Raw genomic sequence first — 17,038 nt, 5'->3', positions numbered from 1 at the left:
ACTGGCTGATACTGACTAAGGCTGAATTACGTGATGATGCTGGCCTTCTTCCAATTCAGTGAAATGGTAGCTGGGAATGATCAACTTGCAATCAAAGTTTGTCACATAAGATGTCCCAGCTAACAAAGAAATATATCACCACAATGACCTCGCCAGTAAAAAAAAGTAATGGGACATTTGCCCTCTTCAGGAATAAAATGGTCAGACAGTCTTAACCCTTGGTCTGTCTTTGTCTAATGTCCAACCCCAATGTGCACCCATGATATACTCTTTCAAAGTCAAACACACACTCTTTAAACAGTGTTTATTTCCCCCCCCAAAAGTATATGGGTCAAATGGCCCACTCAGCAAAAAATCAACGGGCCAGTCATTAGGACCTGTGGGTCACTGAACAACTGGTCACAGAAACAGGGGGGGAAATGGGAACATCACATTCACTGTTTCAGGGCCAGGCTACCACCAACTCAGTAATGGGGCGACCATCCCAAACCTGATGGGTCCCCAGGCGCTGGATAGGGTACAGCTGCAGTACTCATAGCCCTGGACCGACTGGCCGTTCTCCTATACAGCAGGTGGCACTGCCGCACTCACTGAAATACCCCATGTGTCCAATAGTGGGTTCACCATGCGATTAAGAGGCACACTATAACCTTTAGCCTGGGGTGGGATCCTCAGAGAAAAAAAAACACATCACCCTGTGCTCCTAGGGCAGGTCTTCCAGCCATGACAAAAACCCCACGTGCTGAAAACAAGAGTTGTTGGGTAGCATGGCACACTGTAACAAACCACTACATCACGCATCATCACTGATGACAATGTCAGACAGCCACAATATGGATGGCAATCGCCCACTGATCTCTCAAGGTGAGGCAACACTGGGCTCCAAGCCTCAATGGAGTCCACCCATAGTAACTGGAGGTCACTCACGTACATCTTTTCACACTATGGGTTGGCAAAAGAAAGCCACTTGCAGCACCTCAGCCACATCCAAGAAGTATTGACCTTTCATGGTGATGCATTGGAATGCAGAGCGAGTCTCAAAAAAAAAAAAAAGAAAAAAAAAAAAAAAGATGGGAGTTAGAACACATTCTGCATGAGAGGAGCATCAACATCTGTCACATTCAGTAAACCCATTTGCAATGTGGAAAAGCATTCAAAATCAGAGGCTACCAGAGCTTCAGGCTGGACAGAGCTGATCGATGCAAAGGCAGAATCCTGACTCAGGTCTGGAACAACACTGATGTCTGCGAAACACAGGTCCGGAACAACACTGACATCTGCGAAACATCCCGCCACATGGAGGATACTGAGTACCAGATGATTCAGGCCAACAGAGAAGCACATCCTGATTTGCTACTGCCCAAACAACCAACCACTGTCCCTTGACACCATCTTCTTTTTCAATCATGGGCTGCAACTCCCACGTTCACTAGTATGTACATGAGTGGGCTTTTACGTGTATGACTCTTTTTACCCTGCCCTGTATGCAGCCATGCTCCGTTTTCAGGGGTGTCCATGCTGGGTATAACCCACCGAACGCCGACATGGATTAGGGGATCTTTAACGTGCATATTTGATCTTCTGCTTGCGTATACACAGGAAGGGGGTTCAGGCACTAGCAGGTCTGCACATATGTTGACCTGGGAGATCGGAAAAATCTCCACCCTTTACCCACCCGGCGCCGTTACCAAGATCCGAACCAGTACCCTCAGACTGAAAGTCCAATGCTTTAACCACTCGGCTATTGCGCCTGTCTGACGCCATCCAAGTCCCAGACTCAAGCTTTACTGCAGTAGGTGACTTTGACAGAGCTGGGGCTACAACCAGATAGACTGACACAGAGAAGTGGAAGACTGGCAAGATGAACACCATCTCGTCCTGATCAACTCCCCCAAGTGATGCTCCTGCCTTCTACTCCAGATGATGGCACATCACCTCCACTCCAAATCTTGCTCTTAGAACTCAAGAAAATAATAATCATAATCATAATCATCAACATCATCATCATCTTAATAATAACAATAATTGTACTGAAAAAGTGCCTTTCCATGTAAAACATGCTCCATTGCACTGTGGAAATGCCCTTGTAGGAACTGTTTAAAACAACCACACAAGTACTAATTAATACACACACAAAATCATCACAGACTACACAACATCATCCAAATCACACATCACAATACCCAAGTAAGGTACATATCATATCACAATACTTAAATCCAACATCAGTATTTTATCACAATACTTAAAAAACATAATATTATCACAATGCTAGAAACTACTCCAAACACACTCCAAAATCTTAAAGCCAGTCCCACACATCACAATATTCTGAAAATGTACATCTCAAAGTGCAAGATTTCAAAAAGTTGCACCCCTTCCCCAAAACACATCACCATACAAAAAAAGCCTTAACAAGCACTGGTTCATTCACATTAAGAGAAGTGAAGTCGAACAAGGTGCATCTTCAGATTCTTTTAAAAGTTGAAAAACACTGAGATTTTCTGAAGGTCAAAGGTAGGGAGTTCCAGATAGTGGGGCCACAGACAGAGGAAGATTATTTGCCAAAGGTCTCAAGAGAGAACCATGGAACTGTCAGCAGAGAGGTATCAAGAGAGTGCAATGCCATGGAAGGATATATGGATGGAGAAGTTTCAGTTTCAATTTCAGTACCTCAAGGAGGCGTCACTGCGTTCGGACAAATCTATATACGCTACACCACATCTGCCAAGCAGATGCCTGACCAGCAGCGTAACCCAACGCACTTAGTCAGGCCTTGAGAAAAATGGAGAAGATCTGAAAGATATGGTTACAACCGGTAACCAGATAGACTGACACAGAGAAGAAGTGGAGGCACTGAAAGAAGAAAAAAGCAAATTTTGTACTGAATTCTCGCCTTACAGAAACTCAGGGAACTGTTCTGAGAAGTGAAGTTGCACTCTCATGCCTGGGTTTACAGAGCACATGTCGGGCTGCATGATTCTGAATAAGTTGAAGTTTACTATGTCTGTTATCAGGAAGACCAGCTAGGAAAGAGTGGTCTAATGTGCATGAAAGAGACAGTAAGTATATTGGCAGCAGCAGTTGAAAGGAAAGAGTGAATTTTGCCCAACCTACGTAACCAACAGAAGAGAGTGTGACAAAAGTAATCCATAGGTGCATCCATGGTGAGTATTTTATCTAAGCAGATGCCAAGGTTTCTTATACACTGGGAGAAAGGTATGTCACAGCCAGAGTTCAGAAATCAGTTTCTAAACTTTTGGAGTTTACTGAGACCATGTGGGGGGTTGGCTGGTATTCTGTAATGGCATGAAATGACTCATCTAAACAAACGAGTGTGCGTGTGTTGTTTTCAATGCAACTCTGTGCTTGTGTGTATTCAAATCTAGCTCTGTGTGTGTGTGTGTGTGTGTGTGTGTGTGTGTGTGTGTGTGTGTGTGTGTGTGTGTGTGTCCCAGTCTTTCAATTCATGACTATGCAAACACATGCACACACACACACACAAACACTGTTAAAGAAAGGGTGAAAAGCTGGAGGAGTGATGTTGAGCTATACAGAATTACAGCCAAGCAAAAGCAAAGAGAATGGCGATGGAAAAACAAATGTATGGTCGTCCAAATGAGAATCATACTGTACACACGTTTGAATAAAACATACTGCATGGCACGGATGAATCTTTGGTGCAACAGCAATAAATCCCAGATCTAAACAACTAATACTATCTGTGGTCATGAAGGGTATTGCTGCGCCACTGGCGAATGTAATTTCAGCACAAAAAAAGCATTCACGTCATAGTTGCCTGGAATCCCAGGCAAGGAAGCAACAGATCAGCTCGCCAAACTCGGAGCAAGAGGAAGTCAACCAAAAAACAGCGTCATCTTTGCAGAGAAGAAACCCCTCATGAAGGCAATGCTTTGACCGAGAACCATGCATATCACTTCCTTGAATGCTGGCATCAGGTAGTGATCATGAGATTATGAACTGGCTATTGCATCTAAATGCTCCCCTGTTCAGGAAGATGAAGGTGGCATCATGTCCTACGTACTCCTTGTCTTGGAAGACCAAACATCAGAACATCGTTCAAACCTATCCTCTCCTGAAGGAGCAGACACCAACCCTACTGCACAGCAAGCTTCATATCCCCTCAAAGGCCTTGGAGAGGATGGTGCCATTTATCAGATGGGCTGAACTGACACTGTGAAGACGCAAACAAGAAGAAAAAAAAGAAGACATTCAGTGCTTCCCTCTCAACTACCCGTAGATGGAGTGGCTTACTCTTTGTGCTAAATTCATCATCAATCCCCCTAGAGACACACAAATATAAAATCCGAAGTAAGATACTTTATTATGTTCTTTAGGTAATTATGTAACACAAAGGCATGCAGAAACAGTATTCGTAGATAATGATTCATTTGTGATTTACATACTCAATAGCAAAACAAAGCTGACACCAAGAACTACACTCATATTTAGCATTTATGTAAATAAAAAAATATTCAAAATAAAAACCATCTCTGTGGTGGTTGATATCATAATGTTCCAACACACTTACCGCGATCTTTTTAACTTTAACTGTCCAAGAACCGCAGCATGGAAGCGACGAACATGCACGTTCGACGGAAGAGCTTTGCTTAAAAAAAACAAAAAAACATTGCAGAGAAAATGAAGACACTGAACACTGCTGCCACAGCAAACAACACAAAGTCCAGTCTTGCAGATGGCCCCCCTCAACGAACAACAAAACATCCTCCCTGTTGACAATAACTCTCCCCTCCAACCAACTCAGCCCAGTACTGTCCAACTCCAGCCGATCAATCAAGAACTATCTCCATCAACACACTCAAATTAACAAAATATGAAAAGAAGAAAAACTTTCAACTCCAACACTGTTTGCAATAAAAATCGTTGACTCCCTCTAGCCCGGAGATCGATTTTGACATCCAATCCTATCTCTGAATGCAATCACCCAATCAAATTAAAGCTTTCATTAAAGAAAACAAAATGGCGTTTTCCTTGAAATCAAAGCAAGGACTCCATTGCAAACATGAACATATTACATGTATCAACATAAACACCAGAAACAAGTTTTACACCACTTAGCACCAAATCTTGATATGTGTGTTAATATTCTCCGACACCATTTAACTTATTTCTACTTTTATTAATAATAGTTAAATTGCAAATGATCAACAGTCAACACATGCACACTCGCATCACATGTTCATTGCTAAAATGTAAATGTGTTATCTCTGACAGCAAATGATTCACTACTCAACATACACTGACAGCAGTTACACAACAAAACAAACGAAACAAAAGACAGAAAGAAAAAAAAAGCTGTATGTATTCACTCTCTAACCTCTCTCTCTGTGCTTGCACTTTACATCATTTCCCAGTCCAATATCACTTTTGGTATGAAAAGACATTCAACTGAAGAATGAGCACACACACACACACACATATACACATACACACAAACACACACCACCAGCACCACCACCACTGCTTCTACTATGTGGGTCCAGTCAAATTTTAAAAATCAAGGAAACAATAGGAAAAATACTTTTTTTCAAAGAGTTCTGCAACAGAATTGCACATTTCATGTAGATATCTCAAGTAGGTTTTGAGATATTCACTTTCAAAATTTCTTCAATTTGACCGTTTTACCCAAAATGCCATTTTTTAAGGCCTGTTACTCAGAAGTATATATATTCTCATTGCTCAAAATTGGTTTCCTAATTGCTGTATACATATATATATATATATATATATATATATATATATATATATATATATGTATATATATATATATATATATATATATATATATATATATATATATAAAATACACCTGATTTTTTTTGTTCTTTCCAGTATGTTACTTTTTGAAATATTGCAGTGCAAAAACTGCTAAAAATGCTAAATTTGCTGATGTCCGATATAGGATTTTGAACACTGTCATCACTAAATTGATCATATCTCAAAAGCTAATAAAGATACAGCAATGATATTGATATCTACACATTCAGCATTGATTCATGAATTTGAAAATCACCATTAGACTGAAAACAGACCAAAATTAATTTTGCTGAAAACTGATACTTTTTGTTATGCTGATGTAATACTATATGAAAGTGGGAACTTACCTACATTGCACAAATATGATGAATTTTTCACAGACTGTACACAGGCATTCTATGCAACTCCTGCAAACTGCAAGTACAGCCTCTATCTGTTCTTCAGGTTGGTCCATTCGGAGTCTCTTACAGTCCACACTCTGTGTTTCTCAACCAGGTCAAAGTCTGCATGGAAGACAAATTTTGAAGAAACTTTTGAAATGGAATCAGTCACTGGCCATCTGAAGATGTTTTTTTCACCCCATTGCTCCATGAAAGCAATGTCAGCAAGCTCTGGTTCATGAACTGTCAAAACTTGACCGATGTAGATGCCGTCGTCATAGAAGACTGCAACCGACTGTCCTTGGTTTGAAAACAGGAAATTGAAATCAACGTTTTCCATCCCATTTTCCATCTCTTCCAGGTCAAAATGATCTTCAGCAGCAGCAGTTTCACCTTCTGGATGTGGCTCAATGCATGGCAGAGGGTTGACAGAAGCAGCAGGTGACAGTGACGACAAAAACTCAGTCAAATTCACAGCAAGTTGTTCAGCCTGTAGATTTGAGAGGGCCAGTCTCGCATTGAAGAACTCCCTGTAGAAGCGGCACTGCATTTTCAGCACATTCATTTTCTCTGTCTTGGTTGTGCAGCTATCTACCAGGTTGTCTACATCCTCCTTTGACTTGCATTCACCTCCCTGAGCCTTGATGTCAACCAAGTGTTTGCGCCTTGTTTGCTACTGTCTTTGCTGTCTTGCTGCTTTGGCTCTTTCCTGCTCCACCATGGCATCATTCAGCTCTTCCAGCACTATCAGGTGCTCATGGTTGTTCCTCATCCAAATTTCTGGAGAAATTTTCTTTGCCTTTGCTAGGAGACACCACTGCTCTTCTGGAGATTTTAAAGCTAGCCAGCCAGATACTGGGTGGTTTCTTTTCCCAAGATTCAGTGTGCTGTGGTCCATTTGTTTCTGAACATGGAATAATCCAAATCAGCAAAAAAGCTTCCCCTGGCAAGTTGGTCAGTTGACAGTGCTTCATGCGGTGTCTGGTTTCAGGGTCAGGAGCACTGTCATACTTTCCATCTGGAAGAAAGTTTTGCAGCTGATGTTCGAATGTTTCCCTGAAGTGTTTTGCTAGTTCTTGGATCACTTGGAGCAGGAGATTCTTATTCACTGCAGAAGCAGTCTGTCTGAATGAAAGGACTGATTCTGCTGTTGCTGACTTCGGTTCTCTTAGTCTGCAGCTTTCAATTTCATGTGGGAGACTATCAGGACCCCCAAGCAAAACATCAGGATGTTGCTCCACCTCACGCAAGAAGAAGTGCAGAGGCTGAATGAACTGGTACTGGTCCAGGTAGTATATGTCACTGTTGATCAGGCACCAAAAGGGCCCTGTGACATACACATTAAACAATGCCAGGCCAAACACCATCACTGTAATGTCACTGCAATTGGCATCAGCTTCCACACTGCTCTGCTTCAAGTTGGATGGGGCTCGATACTGGAAGAAGCTGATTATGTGGTTCCTGTGGTGGATTTGGGCTGCAGCTGCACTGAAAAGATTGTTAAATCTGTTTGCCCTGAAGCTGGTGATCAGACTCTTCTCCTCCTGTGTAGCACAAAATGCCAACCACATGTGATGGCATCCACATTGTTCATCTCCCCATGGCCCAAGCGTGTTAGATGCCATCCGGATGTATCGGCAAGCAGCAGACTCTGGTGACTTGAAATGCTTGAATTCAGCCTTGACTTCTCTGCCCAGTTTTCCAGTGAGTCCTCCTGTCTCTACCACATACCTGAGAGCCTTGTCTGCAGCGGTGGACAACCCCAGCAAAAAGTGGGCATTGCAGTGGAGAAATTCTACCTGGACTGTAGGGTCCAGGTTTTCTCTGATGTAGCCATCAAGCTGTTTGCCAAAAGCCTTCATTGTTGCAGCGCGATCAGACATGATGCTAACCAAGTTCTTGAGGATCCTCTTGAGCTGCTCGTTTAAGTCCTCAGGTGACATCAATAGGGCATAGTCAGACAGCTTGATCAGAGCTAGATCAAACAATCTGCTTGCAGTCTCATTGGAAACGGGATCAAAACCAAGTGAAAGTCTGGTCTTATCCTCTAGTGTGACTTGCATGCCCATGAACTTCTTGGTGTGCTTGGATGTACCATCGAGATGTAGGTCGTAGTGTTTCTGGGTCAGCTATATGAATTTTAGCAATGGAGTGAGCTTGATCAGCAAACCTCAGTGTGGACATTTTGGAAGGAAGTGTGTGGTCTTCAAAATTTACATGAAAAATATTCCGACCCACAGTTCTGATGACATCGCTGCATCTGCGTGCTGGCAATTCATTTTCGCTCACAAGCTCCATTTCACCCACAGGCTCAGTGAGCTTGCCTCCAGCATCTCTTGTTGCAGGAGTAACCATTACAGCTGCAGCATCTTCCTGTTCAAAAGCCTGCACAACATCTTTGGCAGCTTGAAGATCCTCTTCAAGCTTTCTTCTTTTTGCCTCAAGTTTTGATGCACGAACCTGTGCTCTCCTTTTCAAATTTCTCTGCTCTTGAGCTGTTTCTTCTATTCCTTGCAGCCGTTTGATTTCTTCCTTTTGTTGATGAACTGCATTATTCAGTCTGGAACATCTTCTATATAGATTTGATTCAGTGTACTGCACTCTGTTCTTTTTGTGTGAAGTTGATTGAGAAGAGCAGTGTTTTCTTTTCTTGCAGCCTGCAGTTTCTTATTTGCAGTTTCCACTTGCTTTTCTAGATGTTCAATCCTCTTTTCTAGACTGTATACATTGTTGTCTCTTTCCAGGATGACATATTTTAAAGCAGCAACTTCTGCCTCTTTAGCAACTCTATCAAACCCTGTCAGTGATGATGTACACTGACGTGTAGACAACGCACCGGCTGATGTCAAGACGTCTGTTGTTGGGTTGGCATCAAAGGAAGGATGTGCAGCAGCAGGGGGTGATGAAGGCTCTGCAGGCAGTGACGATCCCGCAGGCAGTGCTAGAGACTTAGCAGGAAGTGAAGAAAACTCAGCAGGTAGTGAAGAAAACTCAGCAGGCAGTGAGGAAGACTCAACAGGCAGCAATAGAGACTCAGTAGGCAGTGAGGAAGACCCAGCAGGCAGTGATGAGATTGTTGAACTGCTGACAGAGACAACTGTGGGCCAGCTGATGTGTGCACACTTGGATTTGCCTCCGTCTCTGACAAAAAGCAAGAGCGATCTTTGTAGTCTTGCAGGAGACCAGCATCTTCCTTACATCTCTGCTTCTGTTTGATGCTAGACTGGATTTTTTTCAGTATCTTTTTTAATGTGTCCATACTGATCTGCCTGAAATCTGAACAATGTTTGCAACCACAACAGCAGCACTTGCATGTGAAAGTTCTTTCTGTTTCTGAAAATGTTCATCTCGTAAAAAAGACCATTAGGGATGGAAGACATGTCAGGGATAAAACTAGTCTGACCTGCTGAGATAGAAGAAGTTCCTTTGAAATGGAATACTTTTTGGAGCATTCGCCAAACCACTCTAGTTTGTCAAGACATGTACCTAAAAACTAGTCTATCTCACTACTGGTCACACTGACAGACTCCAACTGACACAGACATGTATGGATCAGGTTGCCAACATTCTGGACAGGCTTCTTTCCAAAATCACACAGTTCTACAAACAGTTTCTGAATATTCAAAAGCTGACAGCCCTGATCATCTCTCAAAAGATGCAGCTGCAGAAGGAGACAGTTGTTGAAAAGCACTGCAAATTGCTTCTTCTCTTCCAAACTTGGTCGCCCCCTTTTACGTGGCTGCAGTCGACTTTGCAGAAAGTAAAACTGTTCATCTCCTGAAAATATTTTTAAAAACACACGAAACTGAAAAATACATTTTTGCAGCTTGATGGATTTCACAGTGTAAAGGAAAAGTGAATAATGTAGGAAAGAGAAAGACTGAAATGAAAACCTTTTTTAAATGCATTCAATGGGGAGTAAAAGTACATGATGTGCATAAAACTGAAAATAAAGCAGGTTTCACTTTCACTATCTCTGAGCATGTGTGTCCATCTGTCAGACTCACACACACTAACTGAGTAACTCTCTCACACACATGCACACAAACTGTCTCACACACACACACACACACACAACACACACATACACAATGTATGCCTACCTTACTACACACATGCACACAGCTAATCACAGACATCACAGACACACACAGAAATGCGTGCACTGATGCAGAGGATCAGTGATAAGTTTGTGTAATATACAACTACAAATGATGTAGCACGCATGGATTCACTGAAACAATGTTACAAATGGCTAGAACAAACTATTATCTGATTTACAGATGATGTTCTTTTTTCCCAAATAACTGATGAAAAAAACACCCCAAAACCAGATAAACAAATAAATAGTTTAGAATAACAAGAGGCACTTCACTTTTCAATTTCAATTACATTGAAAACATTAAAAACATTAAAAAAAAAAAAAAAAAAAAAAAAAAAAAAGATATACATTTGTTTTCAATCATTTTGTGGTGACAAATTTTATGCAAATCAACAAATATTCAAAGCTTCTCTGTATGTAAATACAGCTTCGTAAAACAATCTATGTAGTGTTTCAAAAAGATTCTCACTGATGAAGTTAAAAGCATCATCCGCTGGTCATTACGGAGTTACCGTTCTTGCCATTTCACTTTGTTAGTAAAATAAATCATTTTATAGTAGAACAACGTATTACTTGTGTACATAAAAAAATTAAATGATCATTGTAAGCCCTAATATTATTGTTCCAATATGAATCACTGAAAAATTACATTGAATTCTCTTGATATTTGTCAGTATTTCGTTGGTAAAATTCCACTGGCTTGGTACTTTGGGTTTGCCTACTTACGGAAGGAATTGCTGATCGACTCAAAAACATGAGCGCTTCTGTCGGAGTTTGTCGCCATTGCTGCTTCGTTCGTCAAACCACGCGCAAACATGTGGGTTACCCACTCTGATGTCGCACCGGATGAGCAGTGCAAACGCTATCGGCACATGCGTTATATCAGTTTAAAGAGCAAAAAACGAGCTTTTTCCCCACTTACAATACCGCAGGGATTTGGTTTCTCAATAAAAGTAATTGTAGGTTTAAAAAATGCCTAATTTTAAATTAAAAAAATTTGATTCCAGGTTATTTTCATACTTAAACGAAAATTACACCATGATGTAGCTGGATGAATCAGCTTTCGTTTGATAGTTCATTTGTTCTGATTGGTCAAGAAATGTGAATCTGACAACAGTTTTCCTGCACCTCCCTCTCGTGAAGCGCCAATGTTGAGCTCAGAAAAAATGGCAGCGCGTTTTGACGGCAAGCGATACTCACCTTCATTTTGTGTGTCGGGAATAATTCTCTCGCATTCTCACACTTCAATAATAAACACAGAGCAGGTAGGAATATTATTTTATTGAATGAATCATTTTTAAGCTTGTGCATGGCATCTGACATACGATATCACGATGTGAAAACTGCTAAAAATACCTCTCACTGATGCCAGTTTCCAATCATGCTAAAGGAGGTGGACCTACCTACTTCTACCCCCCCCCCACCCCCCCACCCCACCCATGCCCCCCCACCACCCCTAACCCCTCCCCCCCTTTCGAACAAACAGCAGAAGTACCTGATAGGATCCTTGGTGGTGATGAGATACCAGGCCAGCTTCAGTTTCTGCCAGATGGTCAACGTCCCAAGGGCTCGCTTCAGTGTGATCTGGATGGGTCGGTCACCCAGCTGCAGTCGGCACCCTGGGACCAGCCGCGCCTGGAATGTACACAAGATGGCTGCCTCAGTTAGGCAACAGCCTCCATCCCCAATCGCCCCACACATGCCCAAAACGTGCCTTACCAGTTCCCTCCTTACCCACCAAAACCTTCCGGTCTTTGAAAGGTATCTTTCCTCCATGGAAGAATGCAGCAGGAGAACAAGCATTCTAACATACAAGTATCTTTCCTCAGTCAGTAAATGGAAAAATCACAAAACAAGAGGAAGCTCTCGACTGTGTGATTTCTATTTTTAATTAAAAAAAAAGAAAAAAAAAGTGTAACTGCCTCATCAAACTAACCAGATATTAAATAAATACTCCCTAATACGCACTTTCATCATACCAAACCCTTCCTGCCTTGAAAATGATATTAAGTCATCTTCCTCTATGGAAAAACAAGATCCAAGAATGAACATTCATATGCTAAGTGGGTGCCTTACCATACTTCAGTTGGAAAGGAAATACTCTTTAAAATGCAGCTTCACCATACTAAACCTCTTTCCTCACTGGGGGAAAAATGCAGTCCAGTAGCTTGCTCCTGAATGTGTGATTACACAACGAAGCGAATATGTTATGAAACAGTAATCAGAAAATGAATAATCCCTGTAACAATGTCACTGAAATCCCACAAGATTCAATATTTTGAAGGCCCTGTCTGTATGCATCATATACATATTTTCTTCCTTCTTACCTGCACTTTTTTTCCTTCTAGTCCAAGGAGAACTGTAAAATAAATTTGTTTGCATGCTTTTCTTCAGTAATGCTGTAACTTGTTTAGTTTTGCTATTTTTATCCAAGAAAAAAAAAAGACAAAAAGACAACAATAATGAAAAGGGTTCTTAATGTAGCTTTCCCAACCACAAGTATTGAAAAACATAATTTCTTGTGGAATTAAAAGTGAGACACTAGCGCGATAGCTATGTATTCAATGTGTGAGACTACTGTCAAGAATGAGAGGAGTTTGAACTGTGGCAGTCTTCAGTGGGTCAGGGGTCAAGATCTGTCTGATCCCCCAGGTATACAATGGTATGACACCTACCAGTGCCCACACTCCATTTTGTCCATGTATGCATGCAGAAAATAAAAAGACATACATATTTATCAACACCTGAAGAGGATATGGAAACAAAACACAAGATTCATGAACATTATCAGTCAGAGACCATACACACAGTGTGAGCACATCAATTGAGTATACAAGAAAGAAAAAGAAGGTAAAAACCTGAAAGTGTAATGAAAAGTACCCGAGAGTTCCAGCTCACACTCGCATGCACCGACACACACACGCAAGCACCTGGCTACCCTCACCTCGTGGAATGCTCTCCTGAACTCTCCCCCGGGCGCCATACCCAGCTGTTTGGTCAGGTGTGCAGACATGCTCAGCAACAGAAGGTGCATGATACCTTGTACCACCCCACTCTGAACACACAAACACACACAAAGGTCACACACTCACAATCTCACACGCATACACAGAAGGTCACACATATACACACAAGATCACACACACACACACTTACAAATACTATGAGAAATTGAGGATAAAATTTCGCTCTGAGACCATAAAATTATGAAAAACATGTTCCATGGCTTGATGCATTCTATCATAATAATTTGCTGCTGACTTTCAATAAACTGATCATGAAACTGATATCTGAATGAATACAAAAAATTACATGATTTCACTTATATTTAGTTATAAATAGGCTGACCAACTGCTTGATAATGACATTATAAAGATGGTTGCTTTCTAATGCAAACCTAGCATACCATACTGATGTATGACGAGCACACGTAACAAACACTTCATTCCTTTTGAAACAAACATGGTGGCTGGAAAGGAAGTGAACCCCAGTGTCATGATTGTCTTTCAAGGAACAGAAGAAGAAGATATTTTGTGCTATCATTGTGCTACCATTGGTGCCAAACGTCCGAACACACATGTGGCTATAGGCAGAGCAAGGAACACCAACAGGCACAGCAAGGGCAGACGCAGCTCCATGTCACTGTCACCGATCTCAAGCAGTTGCAAGGCGATGGCGGTAAGTCTCCCTCGAGTGTCCTCACTGCCTTCTTTGTCAGGGCATGCCAACTTCTTCCATCAGCAGCAGCAATCTCAAGCTGCCAAGGATGGAGGTTTGCCAATGTGAGATTGGCCTTGTGGTTATCTTGCGCCTCTTCTTTCCCTGACTGTGACTGCCATGCGCCAGCTTTCAAAGAAGAGCTGTTGGGGAATTCCCCACCCTTCCATGCAGATGACATGGTCTGACCATCAAAGCTGGGCCTGGAGGTTTCTTGACTTTGATACTTGTAGTGCTGGCTCTGTCCCGGACTTCTTGGTTAGTGGTACGGTCCTGTCAGGAAATCTGCTTGTCTTCTTCTGCGTTCTTCTTCTGCGTTCACTCGTATGCACACGAGTGGGCTTTTACGTGTATGACCGTTTTTACCCCACCATGTAGGCAGCCATACTCCGTTTTCGGGGGTGTGCATGCTGGGTATGTTCTTGTTTCCATAACCCACCGAACGCTGACATGGATTACAGGATCTTTAACGTGCGTATTTGATCTTCTGCTTGCATATACACACGAAGGGGGTTCAGGCACTAGCAGGTCTGCACATATGTTGACCTGGGAGATCGTAAAAATCTCCACCCTTTACCCACCAGGCGCCATCACCGTGATTCGAACCCGGGACCCTCAGATTGACAGTCCAACGCTTTAACCACTTGGCTATTGCGCCCGTCTCTGCTTGTCTGACAACAGGGAATGTAGGTGAAGAGCTCCAGTCATATGATATGTCTGTGGTACAAGCCTCAGTACAAAATAAACACACACACACACACACACACACACACACACACACACACCACATGCAAGACACTTTTTATGTACACTTGGACTAAGCCAAACGGCTGCCCATTTTTCACCTGTTTGATGGCCAAACGGAATTTTTCCAGGTTGATGTTTTTGGCCTCCTCCAGGAGCATCTCTTCGTCCAACTCCAAGATGTTGATGCGACTTTTACACAGCTCCAGCATCACCACATCTGGCTGCACTGCCTGCACTACCTGCCAACAGGCTGCAGGCGTCAGTAAGAGAAAGACAAAAGAGAGAGAGAGAGAGTGGCAGAGGTTAAAGAGGAAGAGAGGGAGATCAAAGAGAGAGATAGAGAGAGAGACTGAGGGAGACAAGAGACAGAGAAAGACAGATACAGAGTAAGATACTGAGAAATGACAGGGCAAAGAGAGAGAGAGACAGAGAGAGAGACAGACAGAAAGAGAGAGTCGGTCACAGAGAGAGAGGTGTGCAAGTCTTCTCCCAACAACATGAACTGATGCATTAATAGATCCCATTTACACAAATGTTAAATATTTACAGTCAAGATCATGGCCTTCATGTTTCTGTCAAAATTTCAAGCAACAGTGTAATATTCTAATAAAAATCAAGTATCATATAACTGCAATACTTTAAAAAAAAATTCAGTTCTGTGATTCTTAATATTTCTTACATTATTATCTTTATAGCAAGTTCTAAGATCAAGAATCAGTAAAAGGGAAAGAATGTGAACTCAGTAGATAATATCAGGAGAGGGGAAAGTCCGAAACAAATTGCCAGTGAATGACAGCAGGAAAAAACACAACATATTAGCAACATCCAAACATCTATCTCTCTATTTTTCTATCTGTCTGTCTATCTACCTATCTATCCACTACCCACCCACCTACCTACCTGTCTACCCACCGACCCACCCACACATCTAGATATTGTCAATCAATGAAAACAATAAAATCTGTATTTTTGTACATTCTGTTGCATAACTGATCATTTTCAGCAGCCATTCCCTCAGTTACTGAGTCTTTCCACTATTAAAAGCTAAATCATGTCACAATGCCATGGACTTCAAAATACATAACATACATTAAAAAGATTTTGGGTTCCTTTTAATTTTTATGGCCCCAATATCAGAAATTCACGAAGCAGTGCTCAGCTTCATTCATTCCTTGATTAAAGAAAATCTGAGAAGATTCCGAGATAGCTCATGATCTGGTGATAATTTTATTACAACACACTTCCCTGGAGATTAATTTTCTTTCTTTTACTTGCATTTTGCAGTCAGGAAATGTCTTGATTTCTGTTTGGTTGTAATTGTAATTTTTCTGTGTTTTGATAAATAAAACATAAACAACTACAGAGTATATTTTTCCTTATTCACTTACAAATGATTTCATCACTGAATTCATTCCTTCAAATAATGAGGTGTCATCCAGTTCAAAGAATCAACCATAACTCGCACAAATTCTAAATGATAATTTTACATCATTCCTTTCAATGTATCCTCCTACTTGGGTAACTTGCCACTGGACTGATCACTCACTCTTGCCACATCTTCCTGGCTTTCCATGCTGAAGTGTGCTGTTCCAACCACGTACACCTTGCACCCCTGTGGCGTCTCCAACACTGTCACAGTGCCTGGCAAGATAGGGTTCGATTCACGTCGCCTCAGTGGGAAGGCCAGCTCTACATTGTCTTCAATGTCCGACTCATCACCTTCTTCGCTCACCCACTCATCATCGCCATTGTCGTCGTCGTCTTCGTCATCATATTCAAGGTCCCCGGAATGTTCTGCTGAGAAAGAGCGAGCCAGCCAGAGAGCGAGAGAGAGAGAGAGAGAGAATCAGAGACAGAAAGTGACTGAATGCCAAACTGAGAACACATGCACAATAATATAAAAATATATTAAATTATTGACATGTATATTAAGTATTATCAATATCATGAATTGAATAATGAATCACATAAAAATATGAACATTTCTGAGACTGTGTTACAAACCGTCTCCATATAATGATACTACAAGACATGTAGTATATACACAAATCACTCAAACTGATCTCAGTCAAATGGATAAATATATTCCCTCATGCCTTCATCAATTTCAGAAAAAAACACACATGTACACACAGTACTAGCCCCCCATATCCTCCCTCACACACATGTTTATCATGCAAGTGTATACAGGAACTTTGTGTTGCATGGGGGAAAGGGAGGAAAGAGACAAAACTCACAGAAATATTATAAAGAAACTGAGAGAGAGAGAGAGAAAGACAGATAGAGAAAGAGT

The 17,038-nt window shown here is 41.6% G+C and overlaps 1 protein-coding gene across 3 annotated transcripts in view; it reads right to left on the bottom strand.

The window, feature by feature from the left end:
* Positions 1-17,038, bottom strand: part of LOC143285133 (traB domain-containing protein-like) — a 28,099-nt gene that overhangs the window by 7,651 nt on the left and 3,410 nt on the right. Inside the window, exons 3-7 of one of the 3 annotated variants that reach the window (XM_076592355.1) lie at positions 16,292-16,542; positions 14,844-14,984; positions 13,226-13,336; positions 11,777-11,916; positions 4,553-4,630 (exon numbers count right to left, since the gene is read on the bottom strand). In XM_076592355.1, the coding sequence (XP_076448470.1) occupies positions 4,553-4,630; positions 11,777-11,916; positions 13,226-13,336; positions 14,844-14,984; positions 16,292-16,542 (721 nt within the window). The remainder of the gene's footprint in view (positions 1-4,552; positions 4,631-11,776; positions 11,917-13,225; positions 13,337-14,843; positions 14,985-16,291; positions 16,543-17,038) is intronic. The other 2 variants (XM_076592356.1, XM_076592357.1) reach the window with 2 other exon arrangements.

This window comes from Babylonia areolata, chromosome 8 (genome assembly GCF_041734735.1).
Source record: "Babylonia areolata isolate BAREFJ2019XMU chromosome 8, ASM4173473v1, whole genome shotgun sequence".
Classification (NCBI taxonomy): Eukaryota; Metazoa; Mollusca; class Gastropoda; order Neogastropoda; family Buccinidae; genus Babylonia; species Babylonia areolata.
Note: the sequence above shows the minus strand (reverse complement) of the source record. Positions and strands in the feature narration are given on the sequence as shown.